Source organism: Augochlora pura, chromosome 2, assembly GCF_028453695.1.
Source record: "Augochlora pura isolate Apur16 chromosome 2, APUR_v2.2.1, whole genome shotgun sequence".
Lineage (NCBI taxonomy): Eukaryota > Metazoa > Arthropoda > Insecta > Hymenoptera > Halictidae > Augochlora > Augochlora pura.
Window position 1 is genome coordinate 5,692,967 of NC_135773.1, and position 20,431 is coordinate 5,713,397.

The following is a 20,431-nucleotide window of genomic DNA, read 5'->3' on the forward strand; positions in this document are numbered from 1 at the left end:
GGTCGATACTGCGTGACAAGCTCGTGAAAAGATTTTGGACGTCGATGTGTAATGTACGGGGCGGGTTCTAAAATTAGCAATATCGTTTAAAAAAATCAATCGAATAAGTAAACTAGCTGCGGCATACAATTTCGTGCAGATATTATCGTAGAATTTCTCAGATTATTTTTTAATGACAAATTTATACATTAGCGAATTATGTTAAATTTTATATAGACGTCGTAACTTGAGAATTGATATGTAGCTTTTTTGGAATGTCTGTCACTTCTATGGAAATCGTGCTTAACTTCACTTGCAGCTCATTTTCATGTTTCAAAGAAAATATCTTAAAAGATACTAAAAAGTACTGTATGATATTATAAAATATTATATATAATATTATTATATTAATAATAATATAAATAATATATTATATATAATGTGTTTATTTTTGACTGTCAGAAAACAATTTAAAAAGTTTCATTAAATTTCATTTGGTGGAATTAAAATTGAGAAACTAAGTTGTGTGACACTAATTACTTCTTCAACATTCCTAGATCCCACGAATCATAATAAAACTAGTCAAAGTGTTAAGAATTATATTCAACCTTGTTATATGCCAACCAAAAGAGTTGCGTGTGAGTAACATATATCAAATCTGTTCGATGTCGTTTGGCAAAGTTCCAGAAAGGAATTACAACAATTTTGTAAACCCTGTTACTTAGAACATTCGATACAAAAGACAATAAAACTTGTTAAAAACGTGAAGAAAGCAACATTCCCACGTGTAGTCGGCAACTACGTATCGTTTTCCGGCACTGAAAAGGTTAATTAAACTGTTTGCTAATGAAGCAAGACATCGAGCATTACTGATTCTGCCCCAGTTTTTCGAAAACTCGAGCACTGTGCTCCGTTGGGTGCCGCTCGGCTCTCCCTTGTGCTAATAGAGAGCGCGAAGGAAAGCGAAATTAACATACCTCGAGCGATCGGGAGTAATAAGACCCATTAAAAGGCGATTGGCGACCACTCGAATCAGCCTCGGCGATCTACGATTTCCCCTGTAAAACGAAAGACCGCCCCTCCTGGGGAAGAATATTTCTATCGCCGTCGGCGTTCGTCGATACAAGAGTAACTACCATTTCCCATCGCGGGTGCGCCCGGCGCCCGATAAAAAATGTGCAGGCTGACCAATTGCATATAACTCACCCTGCCTTTCCAGTTCTTCCTGCCTCCGCGTATATATGCGTCTATCTATCCGCGCGTGTTCTCTCTTTCCCTTTTTTTCTTTCTCTTTCTTGCTCTGCCTCTCTCTCCCTCTCTCTCTCTCTCTCTCTCTCTCTCTCCCTCGCTCTCCCTCGCCCCCATCTGTGTGTCCCCCCTCGTCACCCGCCTCCGCTGCCGGTGCCACGAGCCCCCTCGGACCACCCCGCGCTGGCCCCCTCCCGCCGCCCCGTTCTCACGTTCTCTCTCCCTTTCGGTAGTCGGGGGGGTCGCTTTTCCAGCACTCTACCGTCCATATACACATATTCTGCGATGCGCGCGCGTACACAGGCTCGCCGCGTGCACACGCACACGCCGGCACGTTGCGTGCTTACACGTATGTGGGCGGTCGCACACACTCGCCCGTGGACGCGTTCCAGGGGTCGTGTATTCGAGTTCTTTTATTTGGCCCTGCGGGGGTAGTAGAGGGTTGAGTTGAGCGAGCGAAACGAGGGTGCGGTGGGCTGGGGGCGATGACATCGATTTTTTACCCGTTGCTAATCTCAATGTTACCTCCTCCTCCTCCACCTCTTCCTCCTCCTCCTCCTCCTCCTCCTGCTCTCTCTCTCTGGCTCCTCTTCCTCTTCCTCTTCCTCCTGCCGTTCGGCCACCTCCATCTCTACCCCTTTTCCACCCCTCCGCTCTATCTCTTCCTCTCTCTCTCTCTCTCCCTCTCTTTCCCGCTTTCTCATCCTCCGTGTCCGACCCTCTTCGTTGTTCGCCCCCTACCCCGGTTCTATCTCCGCCATCCCTCTGTACTCCATCTCTTCCTCATCCTCCGGCAACCTCCACCCTCGGACCATCCGTTCTGCGGGAAAATGTGCATGTGCATCGGGCACATTCGAGAAGGAATAACCATTTTTTCGTACCGGACAACACTTGCGCCGCGTCACCTCGTCTCGCCTCGCCTCGCCTCGCCTCGCCGCGCAAATTCTCCTCGTCCTCCCCCTTTTCGTCGTTCTCCTCCTCCGCCTCCTCCATCTCCTCCTCCACCTGCAGCTCCACCGCCTCCGCCTCGTCCTCGTCCACCTACAACTCTCCAACCCGCCTGCCTGCTACTCCTCTGCTTCCGTCCCTCTTTCTCGCGCAGCCGAACTCTCGGCGGCGCCCCGTCGGTGGTCCCGCTTCTCTGTTGCGTTCTCTTTGTCGCGCGCTTTTTCTTTTTTTTTCTTCTTTTTTTTTTTTGCGCTCGCGCGCCCGTCGAAACGTGTTTTTTTTCCCACCCCGGTCGCGCCACCCTTCTACTCCACCACCTCCCGACTCGGACCGGGCGAAATCGAACTGACGTGGACGCGGCAGTTTTCCATCTTTCCGCCCGCGCCCTCCCCCGCGGGAATAATGACATTTTTTTCGGTTTGAAGCCTCGGTTGCACGCCCGGGCGACGACCGCCGCCGCCTCCGCCTCGATCGGGAAAAACCTGTGCGCGCCGGCAGGGCCGAGACGCGTAAAGTACTAGATATGTTCAAGGATCCCGACACGATCGTTCCGGCATTCCCGAATCCCGCTGCCATTGTTCTTTTCGGGTAACGGCGAACGGGGGGTTGGCACTCGGTTACGAGCGTCGCGCGCCCGGTGACTTATTAACGCCTCGCGCTTAAACGCCGCTCCTGAGTGGCTTCGCCGTCTACCTCCGGAACGGCTGATTGCGCGGATCGAGTGCCGACACGATTATTTCAACGATTTCGAGATGTTTCGCGTTGATACGCGGCACTGTTTGTCCATAAATATTTGGTAAACCTCTGTTAATCCGGCGAATAGGTCCCTGGAAAATGCCGCGTTGCAGTGAAATCGCGTTATATGAGACCCAAATGCAGTTCAAAAAAGAGAGTGGAACTTATTACAAATGATAAATATTATTTTCATTTAACGTGGCCTTAATTGAATCAATTTATTCCACAAATGTATCGAACGATAGCAACTTTGCTTTCTGACAATTCTTCTTCGTTCAGACTTTTTTTTTAACTTTGTTACAGCAACTTTGTTATTGTAGAGTTCATGGTACGAAGCTAGACAATCTTGCAACTCGTCGTTATCTTATGGTGTTTTAGTATCTAAATACATTAAACGGAAAGCATAAACAATCAAATCGACGTTTCCACATTGCCGGCACACCGGCGACAATTCGATGAAACAGAAATTGCTTTAACAATTTCTCTGCCACTAATATCCAGTCTACCCCGATATTGATTATCACAGATTAGTTTAGCCTCGTTACCGATTAGACGATAATTAATACAATAACCTCCGGGAATGGGACTAGTTAGAAGCACACCATGGATTAATCGGGACGCGCGGCCGGTTTTTTTTTTCCTCGAGGGGCGTTTCAAAGACCGAAAACGTTAACGGACCGAAAACAGCCCGACACGCAAACGCGTCCGGCCGCAGTTAACAAACAATAGACGCGTCCTCTATCGCACAGTCGCGATAGATTAGTTTGAATAATTAACTGCAACGAATACGATCAAATATGTGCTATGATCAATATTACAGGAATCGGTTCGCGATTGGAGTGTCGATCGCAAAGCGCTAATACAACGGCCTAATTGCATTGACGCTTACTAACAACGTTATCCGCGCACAAATTAATACTCTATTTGCGCGCCGGTGCTTCATCCGCAATACATTATCTGTCTTTTATAGCGCGCACGCCGATTAACGAGTTCCAGCGCCGATCGCGGGCTGGCTGTGTCCGTCCGGGGCGATCGGAACGCCGCGCCGTTCGGGCTGCGCGAGATCAAACGCCTCGAATGTACGACTACTTTCGGCCGGAATCGTGCTACAAGGTGTTACTAAAAAAACTGGTTTCGCAACATCGTCAAGTAAAACCTTGTATCGCGACACCCATAATTAACCGGGGCCACGTTTTGTTGCACACGCGTGTAATGCATCGGGAACCGCGGGGCTTTTATTCGCGTTATTTTTCGGAACGCTGCATACCCATAATTAACGCCGCTTTTATTACGTTTTATTCGTTAATACATTCTTGTATTTGTGGGCAAATTATATAATTACAGAACCGTAACGTGTTCTACAAGTTTCAATAAATTGTTTAACAGCACTGTGATTGGATATTTAGGATTTATTACGACAAATAATTCAAGATTGCGCTGATTTATTTTACGTCAATCTTTTTCGCATTCTAGGTTCTTTGGAATTTATAATAAACTAAAAATTTAGGATTCACTAATTTTAGGAGGATTAAAATTCTTGTTTTATAGATCGTGGTTTTATAGAAATTTCTGAAAGTTATATAGAATACAAAGTATGTTACTTCGTGTAAGTAAATTTGTTGAAAGCAAAATTGTCTTCTTTTACGTAATTTGCTTCTGGTAGACTGTTATAACGTTACGAAAACAGCATCGCGGGAAGATAGATCTTTTTCTAACGCTGTCAGATTAGCTGTTCCAACCAAACCTTGAAACATCAGTTTTCATTTCCACACATTTGACGCTATAAATAAGACAATTTTTACGTGTATCTCGAAACGCAACCTACGCATGCCAGAATGTCGAAAAGGCAATTGAAATATATTAAAAAGTTGCTGTAAATTAACTAAACAATAAATTGGATCAGGAAACATAACACACGTTGTTTAGAATGAGGAAAATGTGTCTCACACCACCTGCGATCCTAACCCATTGGAATACGTTTGTATTACAGTCAATAATTTGAAGTCAAATTGAAGTACAAACGAAACATCGAAACGCTAAATTTTCAATTTAATACAACGGTGGATATTTAAAAATATGACGCAGCCTCGAGGGAACGCAAATTGTATCAAGATGCCCGAACGCCTGTGCCAGGTTCAAGTGTTCTGCCAATGTCCACTCGTGAGAGGGTTGCAAGACGTCGTTCTATTAGCGTCGGCTGCGCGCGGTCGGTTTCTTTTTCTCGGACAATGGCGGTCGTTGTGGGAAAGTCACATGGCCGTGCGCGTAATCGATTCGATCGCGTCGTATTAATGACTAAACGCTCTCTCGTACACCGTGCCGTGGGCCGGGGAGCTCACGTGCCCATTTGCCGGTCGTCACGTGCGGTACAATCACCGCAACGTAACCCCGAATTTCATGACGTTTTTTACGGGTGTCCCCCGCGAGTTGTTCGCGCTCGGTTTACAATTGCAAGGGCCGCCCCTCCGGTATTTTTTTTCAATCAATCCGACCGTGTTAACCGGTCACGCATTTAAATACGATATGGAAACCTTTTTACGGCCCATTGAAATCGACGCCCCATTGCCGGCTGCTCACCGTAATGCGTGTGCGGTCACGATGCCACCCGTAAGCGCTAACGCGAAGAATTTCAATGATCCGCCGAGCAGAAAAGAAGTCGACACGGTGTTCAAGTTTTCACCGCGTGGCGCGTTAATTTTTCCTGCCTCCTGGCGGTCGCCCAGAATTTACTGTGTCATAGCTGTTTATTATAGACATGCTTTACACACAAATAACGCGCGGCCGAGAATGATAATTTCCCCGGTATATTATCGTGACGCGGATGATGGATAAATTCACAAGGTTTACAAGCATTATTTCGCACGGCGTTTGAAAATTATTTCGACAACCATCGGGTAAAAATGAATATTACCGATTACTTAGTTTTCTGTTATTTTATTTTCCTGGCTTGCCTTTTATTTTATTAAATTGCATTCGTAAGATTGTACAAGCTTCCCTGATAATTGATTAATAGTAATTTGAGTTACTTTAATTTTTTGTATGTGGATATAAAGCGTTCCGTAAATTTAAATTTATTATGTGATAATAAGTCTGATTCAGGCATACATTAAAAATGTCTTTACAAATGCATATACGCATATAATGCATCCCGATATTCCTGCGATGTAATTAAATTGATTGGATAATGTTCGAACGTATATAGTAAACCTGCAGGCTATATCGCTTGCAGCTTTGATCCATATTTCTAACCATTATATTCCGTAAATGAACAAAACTCTGCGGATAATGTGGTAATTGTATTTCGGTTAAATACATTATTAAATTATGACAATTATACGAATCAGATTGGAAGCGCTGTAAAGCTCTCTCTTTACGTCCTCTCGAAGTTTGCAAAGTGCAACGATACAGTTGTGTAAAACATTATTCTATAGGGTGATATCGTTTATTAAATGGTGTAAAATTTTCTTCCGCAACTTTATTCTAAATCCATCCTGAACTAAGCTACAACTTCGCCTAGTTGATTGATTCACCCTGTAAACGTTTTATACCATCCTCCTATTATTTCCACATTTTATACCATCCCCCCCGTTATCTCTAAATTTCAACAGGGTTCGCTAGACACCCTCAGTGATGAGTCCTCTAGCAGGCCTAGAATGAAACGCTCTCTTTCCTCCCTCTCGCTCCTCCATCATCTACATCGCCGCCAAATGTCTACGTAACAAATGACAGATATCTTTCTCACCGTTTTCTCGTGATCGTCGCAGTCGAGCCAACTCGTTCACGTGCTGTAAGACGCGCTCACGTTTTCCGCTCGCAAATCTTCAACATGCGTTTACATGAATTTATTAAATCAAGAGAAAGAGGCGAGAACGTCGCTCGTCCCGAAATTAAACGTCCAAGAATGATCTGGTTTAGTTTCGACTTAGATGTCGGTGCTCGGAACATTGTTAATTCTAGCGGCTTATTGTAATCATAATCACGGTTTATAAATATACGGCTAACCGCAACGTTTGCCGAGCATTTAATACATTTTATTTAAAGGACCGCGCGAACATAAGCATCTCCGGTTGCCGCTGACTAATCCGCGAGAGAGTTCTCCGAGTTCTCAAAGGGTTAATAATCGCACGGCCAAAAACTGGGCTAATAGGAAAAAATTTCGGATTCGCGCGCTACGTGCTCTCCAGCTGATAAAAACGATCCGAGAAAGTCGAACGCCTATATGGGCGTGTTTCGGGCCGACCCCGGGATTGTTCCAGTTGCGGCCGCGCGCGCGGTCTCGCAGATTTCAGTACGGCCGCGGCCCGCCCGGCCCGAATCCGTGCGCGGCGCGCGGCTTGCTTATTGATCCTTAAATTTCTTGGAGGCCCTCGCCGGTGGTATTTTAGAAATTTCCGGTCCGGGATTCCGCTCTTAATCGGCCGCGTCCCGGCCTCCGCCGCCGCCGCTCCTCCCCCCCCCCCCCCCGCCCACCCTCGTCCGCGGTTCTTTCATTAATTGGACCATTCATCATGGTTGCAGACGGAGATCGCCAAGAGGCTGAACGCGATAATCGTCCAGCTACTGCCGTTCCTGGCACAAGAGGTGAGTCTTTGACTTTCTGTTTGGCACGTGTGCCGCGCAATCTCACGATCGAGAGTGACAACGACGCGATAATGATAGCATGGCTTGCAGCATCAGCAGCAGGTGGCCAATGCCGTCGAGAGGGCGAAGCAAGTCACGACGTCCGAGCTAAACGCTATTATTGGGGTGAGCGTCTCTCTACGATTGATTCTATTAACTTCCTTCGTTCTGGCAAGCAGTCGGCACACCGATCCCCCCACCACCATCTACGCCCCCCCCCCCCCCCCCGCCCCTTTTTTTTTTTTTCCCCGCGTTTGCCGGCCGCTCGCCCGACGAAAACTCGCTCGTAACTTTTATACGCTCCTCAAATATAGTTGCGCGAAAGAACGTCCCGTAGCATTCACCCATTTTCGTTTTTTAATCATTTTCGTTCCTGACGCTGATTACTATATAGTGGGAAACTATGCGGGGAGCTGCGGACACGAGTGCCGATTATACTTGGCACCCATCTAATAAGCTGCGGATGCTAGCGCCGATTATGGTCAGTTAACACATTGAAAAATGAATTTTTGCGATCATATATATTCGATATTATAAATATACGTTAACTGCTCAATTTTTATTTAATGAAATAAATTGAATGTTAGGTTGACGGGTTGGTATTAAATATGCGGAACGCGTTATGATATAGAGAAACAATGGAAGTACATGCGAATACAATTTTATTCGATCTTGTTGCCAAATTCTAATCGTTCGTGAAGATGTCACGCGATGCTTTCACTGCTTCTGTATCGTCTCCTATTCAGCGTTTGAATGGCTCGCGTGCGTTCTGTATAGTTAACTCTAAGACATCTCACTTTATCCGTGCTATATACAATATTCATTAACAAGATGCAAATGCTAAAGATTCAAAAATAAATTGGAATAGAATGAAACATTTTGGAATGTCTCGAAGAGAAAATGGGTGAACTTTCACTCGAGGAGTGTATGAGGGTTAAAACGTAATTCCGCGAATAAAACTGTGGCCGCCGACACCACTAACTATTGCGAAACTCTTTTTCAGCAACAACAGGGTCTACAGCAGCTACTGGTGAGTTCGTTTTCGTTTTAAGGCCACTTTGACCCAGAAGATCCTCTCGCTGGAAAAATAAAACAGAGTAGTCTCTCTCTACAATCGCGCCAGATGCGTGATTATAAAGAGTAGGAAATACGATTTTGCAATGATTCCAATAGCTGATGATCAATAGCTTGTTATGTTGTAGAGTATTAAAGCCGATTAATTCTGAGTGACCAGTTGCCGTGTCTTTGGTCTGCCGTAATTAACTTTATATTTGTCTAACACGACTTGTTAAATTCTTCTACTCAATAATAAATAAAATACACTAATGAAAAAGCTAGACATACTTTATTCGACGAGTATAAAATTAATTCTCATCGAAAAGTCGCAGGAATTGGTCACCGCACAGTAATCGGCTCCGCTGTTCTATTCGGTTTGTTCTTATTTAATAATAAACAATATTTTCGATAGAACGATACGGCGTGGAAAGGTAAACAATGCGCGATTTCAGAAAGGGAATATCGTATCGAAGCAAGAGCTACAAATATAGACGCAGCAAAGTATTCCCAAAGCATGCTCTCGAACGGAAGCTCGATAAAAGCCTACAAACAAACGTAATCCTTTCGAGAAAATCGAAATGTACGAAGTATTAAAAAGGAATTTGTAGCATGCTGTAGTACGAATATAGGTCAACAGAATAACTGGTTTCAAGTCGTCGAGTATTGTGCCCCGCGTACTGAAAAATGTCCGTGTAAGGATTTATCGGGAGCCCGATACTACCAATAACGAAAACAATGACGAAGATGTTCCTTGCCTAAAATAAACGAATAAGATAAAAAGAAAAAAAGAAGAAAATCAAAATTGGCGAACGGGCGTTGTGAATAATTTTATTATTTCGATAGACGCGATATCACTTAACCCTTTGCACTCGAAGCTATATTAATCGTAATTCTAAAATAATTTTTCTGTCATATAGCATTTTCATTTTATATAACAGAGTGTATTTTACATATATGAAATTGAATCTTGTAACTCATGTAACAACAGTTACGCTTTAAAGAACATTTTTAAAATCCAAATTTTCAGGGTAGAAATATTATTTGGGAATTCGATGTAATAATTTTAGCGGTGCCTTAGAGTCATCACTCGAGTGCAAGGGGTTAATAATGTTATATTTCATTGAAATTTCATTTGAAATCATTTATTTTAAGCGTAATTTAAAGATATACCGGTCCCTGAACCGAACGGATCGGGATATCCGATTGAATTGTTAGAAATGATTGGGATGCTTTATATGAAGAAAGAAGGGTTGATCATGCCGATTGGCCGATGTTACAGCAACAGATTCACGCGCAGCAGCTGCCCCATGGCGCGGTGGTCGGCGGTCTTCCGCCGGCCGGGCTGTTGGGGTTCGCAGGTGCGGCCGCGGCGGCCGCAGCCGCGGTGGTGCCGCCTCATCTCGCGCCGCCCCCGCACCCCGCGGCCGCCGCTGCGGTCCAGGCACAGGCGCAGGCACTCCTGAAACCGTCTGACCTGCAGCAACACCGGGCCGCCGCGGAGACGCCCGAGGACCGTAAGCCGATCGCCCTCACCGACGACAGACTCAGGCGATCCGTTTCACCGCCCGAGAAATTCCGCAGCCGCACCCCTGACCTCGAGGGTGATCCCAAGAGGCGGAAGGAGGAGAAGCTCGGACACGTGAGTTTATTCCTGTTCACCGTTTATCTATACCTACGCTTGTACCCCACCGTAACCGGTGTGCGCACCGACCGCCCCGACGACCACTCTCTTGTTTTTGCGAGCACGAGCCTCGAGCACGCGCGCTCTCGCTCGCGCTCCTCACGCTCGCGCCACCGGCTTCGAACCCACCTGTTACACGCTATTTAAGAATCCCTCCGAGAAGAATCTCGCGCGTTAATCCTGTCGCGGCCAACAATAGGGTGAAAATGACAAAGCTCCGCTTCGAATCGAAGAACTTTCGACAGATGTTAGATAAAGCGGTGACATTTCTCTTTTGACGGTTAAAGTTGAAATATGGAATATGAGAAAAACAGAAGAAAATATAGTATCACTGTTTTTTAACGTTATATATTAATTTCATTTAAATTTAATTTGTATTTATATTATATTAAACAAGTGGTTACATATCTAATGTTAGGTTTTAACGATCTTCTATAGAACTTTCGTTTTAAAAATAATTATTGTAAAGATACTCATCAAGATTATGGTTATTTACGGATTGAGATAGTAACATCAAACTATCTTTATGAAATATGTATTCCGAATAATTTTTATACCACTGGAAGAGTTTGCAAATGTATTTCTATCAGATATTCTTTACCAAGGTAAACTAGAATTTTACAGGCCGTTTTATTTTATAATTAATGCAAAGAAATCTCAATAATAATTTAATAGCGTACCTCATGCGTCTACTAATTCGTCTCGGATTTCGTAAATTGGTCAGTTCCGTTAATAACGTGCCCTCTTGGTTTACAAGCATCCGTTTCCATCCGATATCAACCGATCAGGACGTAAATAATACACAAAGGAATGATCGCTATACCAGCAGCGGACGCGTAGAAATTCCCCGAAGAATCGAATGGAGATAATAAAAGCGGCAATATGGTCTCCGGGAAGATGGAGAGAGCCGCCGTTGCACGTATTCGCGGAAAGTCCACTTTCGTAGGAACACATCAAACCCGTCGATGCATTTCAAAGCGTGCGCGCACAGGTCAAAGTTGTGGCGAATAAAACTGTGGGTCGTAGTGTTGCGCGACCGGTTGCGACGTATCGCAGGAAATGCCTCGAGCAGGAACGATAAAACTTCGAAAACCGCCCCGACGGCGGACGGTCGCGAAAATCGGTAGCCACGTTCCGCCGTTTGGCCGTAGGAAAATTCTTGATAAGAAGTTCATTTATTCAAACGGAACTTGTTGAACTCCGCTCGCAACGGTGGAAACATGGCATCGAAATTAATTCGACGGTTCTTGTACAATTTGAAGCAACAGTTGTGCTCCGCGTTCACGCGGTATTAATGTATTTGCATTAGTGTTTGATTTTTTAGACGGACGACTGTATAACGAGTATTTCATTTCCTTAGACTAGGAGATATCGAACTAGGGATCCTCTTGGAAAAGTCGAAGAAAAATAGAATAGTTTAATGTTGAAGAGCAACGCGATGTTCTTTGTGTTCTTCGAATCACGTTCGTGTGAATAATAATTTATTTTGTCTTTGGGTCTTAAATTGTACTACGGTTTAACGGTTAAATGGTCTGAGACGGTGTGAGTTTGTACCGTCTAATATTTCAATTTCATTCGTGCCGCAGAACAAAGTGCTGTACATATATAGATATTTCATTTCGCAGAAGGAGACACGTTGATTCCTTAGGTCAATTACTTTGTGGTATATTGTATTACCGTTTCGTTGAATGCGCGAGCACACGCTGTGCTGTATGATTGATCAGATTGAATGAACATTTTAGCATGAGGAATAAACCGCGACGAATGTGTGAAACAAGTTAGATGTTCCATTTCTGCAATTGTTTTGCAATACAATAGGAAAAATTAGTATGAAGGGATAGTAATTAATACTTTTGTTATACACAGTGCAGGTAGCGATAACTCCATCCTTTTTATAATTTTGGTACACTCTTCTCGATATAGAAAGCTTCAAGATTTCATCTGGAGAAATCAGTTTGAGGGCTCGCTAGGTTTTTATAAAAAGTAGAATTTGTCAGTCAATTAATTTAGGGTAGATATCCCAATTACCGTGCCCTCAAGCCAATTTTTAACAAGCTTCAACAAGCGTTTCTTATGATTTTTGTAAAAAGTTTATTACATTTTAGCATATGGAAAATGTAACACCCCTCCAGAAATATTCATGTTAATAGGTAAACGTAATAAAAAAGATAGATCACAGATTTTCCTTTTTCTACATGCTTTTATTCCAAGGGCACAACAATTTTTTATCCCAAAAATTGGGACAAGCATGAAAACTGGGACATCTACCTTAAACATTTTTAAAACTCCAATATCGTCTTTAGTTACTAATTAATACAAACATCCAATTTCTTGGCTATACTAATAACGGGTAACTCATCGAATTACCTATACATTTAAGTCACACATAATTGTACAGGGTTGATCACAGCTCTCTTCTTTTTCTACCACTGTTTAATGAAAGAAAAATCTTAGAAAGACGCTCCAAAATTGAATTTATATCAATCAGAAGTAAAACTGAAAAAATCCGAAAGCTCCCGTATGCACCTAATTCACCAGGGAAGGGCTAAAACGGTGCTAGAGAACAGAACTAGCTGTTAACCCAGGACGACATCGTTGAGTCCGAAAGAAACACTTCGGTGCACGGTGCGACGGGAGCAAAAAGGACTCGCGCGGGGGGGGGGGTGGGGGAGGAACTTTCCAAACGAGCCGACGACGGTAAGGCGACAAACGGTTAAAGCGCATCGGTCGAGTCGTCAGCTGGCGACAAACCGGTAGTCGCACAGTTTCTCCTTTTCGCCGCGGCTCCGTGAAATATCCATGAAAACACGCTCCTTTGTCAGAATCGCGACGACAAAGTGTGCGACCTCCGCGCGGAGGGCAGCGGCGCGAGGAGGCGCGTAATTAAAAACCGTGAAAACAGGCGAACTGCAGGCTGTCGTTTCGCTCGCGTACTCTCGCTAAATTGGATTATTTTTCTCAGGCTTGTTCCTCCACCGTTTTCCCCACCCCTCGGCCTTCTCCCCCCCCCCCCGGGGAGGGGGTGGTGGGGTGGCCGGGTTCTCCGCCGCTTCTCCCTCGTCCCGGCTGCTACCCGACGATTAAAGGACTCCTTCGCGAACGCCGCTCCGCTCCGCGCTTTCGCGGATCTCCTCTTCTCTACCGTCGACCTCCCACCCTCTCCTCCTCCTCCTCCTCCTCCTCTCGCCTTGGTCGTCCAGGTCTTTTTCTGGTTTTTCGCCGGACCCCCGTGCCCTTTTCTGCGTCGGCTACGAAAGTGACGCGTCGCATAATACGCGCAGCGACGCGGCCACCCCGCGCGAGAGCGCGACCCGCGCTCGCAAAAAAAGAGCAACCCGCCGGGTGGGGAGAGGAGGATGAGGAGGAGGAGGGGAGAGATCCCCGCCGTGTGCTTTGCTGCCTTTTCCGCGCGGGAATTCAGAACCGTGGAAATTAAAGGGGCTTTTCCGCGGCCGGCTTGTCTCGGATTAACGGCCGGCCGAATTCTTCATATTTCGACGTGCGCGCGGAATGTAAATGGTTATTTATGCTCCCCGTAACCTGGTAATTAGGGTGTTCAGCGCGTTGAATGGGCGATACTTTCCGGCGCCGGGGCTCTCCTGGATAAATAAGCCGGCGCAGTCGCCCGGCGAATAGAACACTGGCCTCGCCTTACGATTACGCCCGTAATTCGTCGACTGCTCTAAGGACATTTATTGAGCGAATTACCGTCGGTGGTGGACGAAAGGTAATCTGATTAATGATTCAAGATTGTAGATCGGTAATTGTTACAGCTATTCTATAGTAAGTGAACGAGTTGTAATCGTTAATCGGATTGTTCTTTAACCAATTACCTTTTGTTCGGTTATTATAAATTGGTTACAATAATAAATTGGTTACAATAATTAACGAGTTGTGATCGTTGATCATTGATCAGGTTATTTTTTCGTTATACTATTATACAGTGAATCACGAAAATTATCCGAAGGATTGAAAATGTTTCTACAGTAGAATTTATTTAATGCTTTTCAATTTCATCATGGTAAAAATGAGATACAGAGGTTTTTGCATACCACTGTAAATAAGAAACTGATACAGGGATGGTTTAGGATGTTTCGTGATGGGGTTAATATTGATATAATGTTCTACTTCATACACTGTTTCTTGTATATCTTAATATCAGTTATGGTATCGGTTTTCTGCTTACCATTAAACTGTGATTTTTCATATACGTATCCTATTTACGAGATAGAAAATTCTTCCTGATAAAACAGTTTTAAAATTATCATTAATATTTGCCAAAATACCCGCTTCCATACATTTAAAGAATAAAGTTATATACAATATAAAAGATGAAGCCATTCATATCGCTCTATTAAAAGCCTTATAATATCTGAATAAAATTAAAAATCTTATTGAACATTTCTAAACATTTTTCTATACTGAATTATGAAACATCAAAAATGTTATAAACGTAAGGGCACAATCATGAACATTGTTGATTTATGAAAAACGCCAAGATACGTGAAATCCGTCGATCAAAAATTCAAAAAAAGCTTACTGATTTAATTTATACAAAGAGAAATCACATCGTTCGAATTGTAGATTTAGGATGTCCGTTTGCGATCGAAAAGGGACACGGAAACTTAAAGATCCCAATCAAAGATATTCCGAGGCCCCCAAATCCTCTATGACACGGGTCATCTGAGTTTGATCTCCGAGTGCTAATGTTGACAGGATTAGGTCTCTGGATCTGAAAGTCCAACAGACTTGGACCTCCAGGTTTAGGCTGTCGTCAACCTAGGGTTGCTCGGTTTGAAAGTTATCCGGTTTGGATTTCTCATCCCCGGCATCGTTCCGCTTAGGTCTCCAAACTTTAGACTGACCATTACAAGTTTTTGAATCCCGAGTACGTCTGATTCTAAGTCCTGAATGATGAGCCCGTTTGACTCCTGTCTTTAGGCCACAAAGTTACCGAATTAAACTTCGGTGTCCTAGGTTATTCCAAATAGAATCGATCACACCAAATTGTCTGCATAATGTAATCTGGTTCTACACTGCTTTTATAAAATATGAAAAATTGATTTTAATGTCTTCGATGAAATTGAATTGAGGTTAAATATCGGTATCATATTCTGAACGCATTCGTATAGAGAGTAAAATAAGTATTTCTACAAATGCGTTTAGGAAAAATTAAAAAAATAAGTGATTGTACACCTTGTACGAAATTCGCAAAACGTATTAAATTTTTAATTCCAGATATCGTTAATTAACAAATTTCATTATTATCTTCAAGCCTTCAGGTTTTCTATAGCTGACCAAAATTTCTTCGCTCTGATTCAAGATGTCATTTTCTTTTAAACAATTTCGTTTGTACGTAACAAGCGACCTGTACTAAGAACGTGGTCTCAAACAGGTAGATTTTGCGTACCGCGAACGTACCGTTCTGTCCGGATCGTTCCGAAAAGTCTACAGCCACCCAGCTTCGTCTACAATTTTCTAATTCTACCGGAAGCAGCCGCAGCCTTCAGGCCCGTTTAGCGGCGAAACGGTGCAATTGTCTCGGAGTTGGTCGAGCGGATACCTGTCGCGGTCAATTGTCGCGTTGCGCCTGGAAAGTCGCGAGCCAGGAACCCTAATCGTAAGTCACGCTCGTGTGGTTCGCTCCTCTCCTCCTCCTCCTCTTCTTCTTCTTCTTCTTCTTCTTCTCTTGGCTTCCACCCCGTTCCTCGTTCGACGCCCCCCCCCCCTGTCTTCCCCACCCCCTTCGACCGTCTTTTTCTATCTGGTCGCCGAGGGAACTAACGACGCGTCGTTTACACGGCCAATCCCTCGAAGCCCAAGGGTGCATAGAAGTTTGTTTGAAGTTGAGGCACTGACCGGACTCCGTCATCAACTCCATTTACTCGCGCGTGTGTAGGAGTGTAACGAACAGACGCGATCGACCGTCGCGACGCCCGGCTCGCTTGCTCTCCTTGCACACTGTCCGGCAGTGATTCTTATTGGTAAAGGGGCTCGAATCCGGCTGCCACGGTCAAAATTTACCGGATTTATTGATCGAGCTTTGTCTACGAATGTTCATGCAAATCCGTATCTCCGCGAACCGTTAAACAGTTAGAAATTATTGTACAGCAGCGACGAAAGGAAGATTACACGGCTATAGTTCGAATTCTTGAGAAATTGTCGATGTTCAGACCAAAGGAGCGAAGCAATCAGGATTCGATTCCGGTAGCGCAGGGGTCCGTGAAAATGTCGAGTCTGGGGTGTTCGAAACAAGGCCAACTAACGCCGGAATACGCGATACGCTTTCGGGTTTCGTTCCGTCGACACACCGGGATCATCCCTGTCACCTGGCCCACTTCCGCGCCGAGCGGTGAATCGTCGGGTCGAACCGCGGATCGATGATACACCCGCCGTCTTTGAAATGAAAATGAGCCATCGCGATTGCATGTCGCTCTCGACTAGCAATATGATAATCGAGCCTTTTTACGTCAGAAGCTTTCGCAGCATCGCGGCCGTCGGCCAGACACTTGTTCGTCGCCCTCCCACGGACTCCTCCGATTCGCCCGACGGAACCGAACCGAACGGCTCCGACTGTCCTTTTCATAATGCACGACCGCGGCGCAGTTACTTTTAGCTTGTTTGAGACGGTATCGATTGCGGGCGAACGTGCAATCAATTCCTGGAACTCGCGTGACGCGGTAGATTTGCTTTTGACCCCTCAAAAAGGCATTTCACCCATTTCCTGGAGAACCGGCTCCCTCCCCCCGCCCCCCGCGCCCGGGGGCTCTAATCGTTGCTCTGATATTCTATTTGAAGAGAAGGTAAGCCGGTCGATTAGGGCAGCGCGGGCCTGGTTTAATGTTTAAATCCTCGTTTCTTCTTCTTTTTTTTTTTTTATGAAAACGCCGGTAGCCAGCCGGCTCTTCAAACATTGATTATATAGGAGCCTTTGTATCCCGGCGGTCTCTAGGTGTCTTTTATCAGTTCTTCGGGCCGGGTCGGTCGTGACTATACATTTTACCCGCACCTTACACATTCTGCGCGCTGTCTGCCGAGATAATTTCAGATCTTCCGCGTACTTTGAGCCGAGATGCAAAGGGGGGAAAACGGGAAATGTAACGAATGATAAGTATCCGCTATCGGACTGCTGTGCATATGAGATGCCCGCTTTCATGAAACTTGGATAAGTCTGGTTCGAATGATTTTCTTCTGCGACTATAGGTTAACCTGACCTCCCTGGAATGCGCGGGTGCTTGAACAACGTTCGTTCGAGGAGCACGGGTTTTCAAATGAAAATTTATTAACAACTTTCTTTCTGCATAATCTAGCTTAATACATTTAATCTGTCTCCTTGATACTTCAAAGAATGATTCATATTTAACGCTATAGCACTGATGGCTGCTTCGTTAAAATAAGAAGCGTTCATTCCGATTCTTGGCGATTCTTATCACGATATATTTTCGATGATGTAAATTGAATAAATTCCCCGTAAATGTGTCCTTATAATTTAAATAATCGTAATCACATTTAACGCTATAGCACTAATGGTTATTTCGTTAAAATAAGCACTCATTGCGATTCTTGGCGGTTCTTATCACGATATATATTCAATGAGATAACTTTATTGAATAAATTCCCCGTAAATGTATCCTTATATTTTCAATAATCGTAATCACATTTAACGCTATAGCACTGATGGCTACTTCATTAAAATAAGAAGCGTTCATTTCAATTCTTGGCGGTTCTTGGTGCGATACAAATTCAATGAGATAAATTTATTGAATAAATTCCCCGCAAATGAATCCTTACAGTTTCGATAATCGTAAATAAATTTGAAACGCGTCAAAATAACGTGTAAGCCTAGGGTCAGTGCGATTCCGGTGCTAATAGCGGCACTTCGTTATCCCCTCCAGCGCGACGAAACCGCACCGGACCCGGGGCATCGCTGTTAAGGACCTCCGAATAAATCTCCCAAACAGCAATAGCAATTCCAATCACGACCCAACAAATCGTCGTCATTTTTCTGTCGTATTATTATTTAAACCACCGGTTGTTCCGTTCGCGTAGCTGGCGAACATTTTTCACAGAGAATCTGGGGCGAAACGATTACCGGTCCGCGGCGCGGCCGTTATTATTCCGGTAACACTTTCCCCGTCCCGTTTCTTTTGTCTCCTAACGTTGAAACAACGCTCGTGTTAATAGATATTTCCACCCTCGTCTCGTCGCAAAGCTGGAAAAGTTTTCAACGTTCAAACTTGCCGCGCGGCACGGGCGCCGAGCTCTCAGACCTTTGTCCCGGCGGACTATGATTTGAACGGTGTCCTCAAGACAATGGAGTGTAATTCACATATCTCTTGTATTCACGCCGCGTCACGTGCTACGGAGCTTTGGTGTTCGAAATTAACGTACCCAGTTTCCTGCTCAGAATTCCACTTGTACACCGTATGCCTATACGAAGCGTCGCGACGCTCCTTGCATTCGTATACGCCGTGCCGCTTGCAACTTCGCAGCCGCAGGACGATTTTATTAAAAACTTTCTCTCGACACGGGGCTCGCGTTTCTCGCCCTATAAATCTCTATTCGATACCTTATCGCAATAATCGTGATAACTCGATTTCGTTCCGTCGACGTAATCTTATTACTGGATTGCAGATTTCCATGCGAAATAAACACTGCGCGCGGCATCAGTTAGTTTCTTCTTTCGATAATTTGATTAAAAATAATGCGACGTTTTTAAATCCTTCACCAATTTCATGTGTCATTCGTCATAGTTTTTTTTTTTAGAAAACTGCACAGATTGAGAGTATCATAGCTATTATTATTATTTGGATAACCGAGTAACAAGAATTATAATTCCTTAATCAGAGATTAATAATAGCGCCATTAAAGATTGTTATATCTCGTTTGAAGATGATATTCGCATTATCGAAGTTTATATTTAAATTGAAGTTAAAATAGATTCAACTGCAAAGCATTAAATCCATAATTTCGTTGAAATCAAAACCAATTTTAATTCTTCCTTTGTTAACGAATAAACTTTGATAGACATTTTTATAAACGCCTTCGTATGTTTAAAGCAACGTATATCCAAATCCATGAAAGATAAGGAAGTGTCAAATGAAGATTTCGGTTTCTTTAATTAGTGAAATCCGTAGTCCTCATAATTTTCATTCAAAAGAGACAGGGCGTGTGCAACAGATCAAGTTCGGGTCAAGTGAAACCGGGGAAACGTGGTCTTGAGAGAGAAAGAGAGAGAGAGAAGTTGGCCAAAGAGTGCCTTTCGTGTATTCCGTACAGGTAGAAAGCTGATCGTCGTACGCCGTAAAAATCCTCCTTTGATATGGAAGCCCACTAAACTGCTAGGATAATGATGGTCGTGTATCGAACCGCCGGCCTTAACTCGCCCATCCCCATTTTCGACCACAGGTATTTTGAGCGGAGCCACCGCGCTCGTCAATGAAATCACCGGTGGTCACTCGCGCACGGCCGAAAGTTACGAAACTCGGGCTCCGACTTCTGCAGCCCGCTTCCCGCGTCTACGACCATAATAACCCCCTTCGTCTAACGATAAATAAATATTTCGCAAAAGTGGACGTGGCTTCTAGATGAAATCACAATAGTCGAAATTAACACTTTATCAACCGGTAGCCTATAAATCGGTTGCAATAATAACCATTAATTTTGTATCTGTTATTGACATAAATGTGTTAGATTGTACTACAAGCTTCAATATTATTATATAAATCATTAAATATTAAAGATCTTTCGGGACTAATAAGATAAATTAAATCAAAATAGAAACGAAAATTTTTACGGTCGATAAAGTGTTAATTGCAAAAAGCATTAACCAAAGAGCTTTCTATATTTAACAATTTCCCTATAAATATATGTACACGATTGGTCCTATTTAACGACACGAAAGCAGGTGTTTTTACATAAAATAAAATATTCCCAAAGGAATTTTGGTTCCGCAGAAAATCGTTATAAATAGGATCGGCAGGTATCGCGCGGACTGACCAATAGACTTTCCGAAAAACGAGCCGGCAAGCACGAAATCCATTGCAATTAAAAACGCGATATCCCCTCGAATAAAATTGACAATTTCCTAAGTTTAAATTACTCCGTGCGTTCTTTCGCCGGGCGGGCAGAGCTGCGAACAAACAACCCCCCCCCCCCCCCCCC

The 20,431-nt window shown here is 44.0% G+C and overlaps 1 protein-coding gene across 10 annotated transcripts in view; it reads left to right on the top strand.

Moving 5' to 3' along the window:
* Positions 1 to 20,431, top strand: part of Gro (TLE family member transcriptional corepressor groucho) — a 152,161-nt gene that overhangs the window by 69,604 nt on the left and 62,126 nt on the right. For 7 of the 10 annotated variants that reach the window (XR_013494631.1, XM_078187819.1, XM_078187809.1 and 4 more), the window contains 5 exons: positions 7,429 to 7,491; positions 7,570 to 7,656; positions 7,925 to 8,011; positions 8,534 to 8,560; positions 9,866 to 10,225. Coding sequence is in view for 9 of the 10 variants with exons in the window: in XM_078187819.1 (XP_078043945.1) it covers positions 7,429 to 7,491; positions 7,570 to 7,656; positions 7,925 to 8,011; positions 8,534 to 8,560; positions 9,866 to 10,225 (624 nt within the window). In the remaining variant the exon portion in view is untranslated. The remainder of the gene's footprint in view (positions 1 to 7,428; positions 7,492 to 7,569; positions 7,657 to 7,924; positions 8,012 to 8,533; positions 8,561 to 9,865; positions 10,226 to 20,431) is intronic. The other 3 variants (XM_078187836.1, XM_078187845.1, XM_078187855.1) reach the window with 3 other exon arrangements.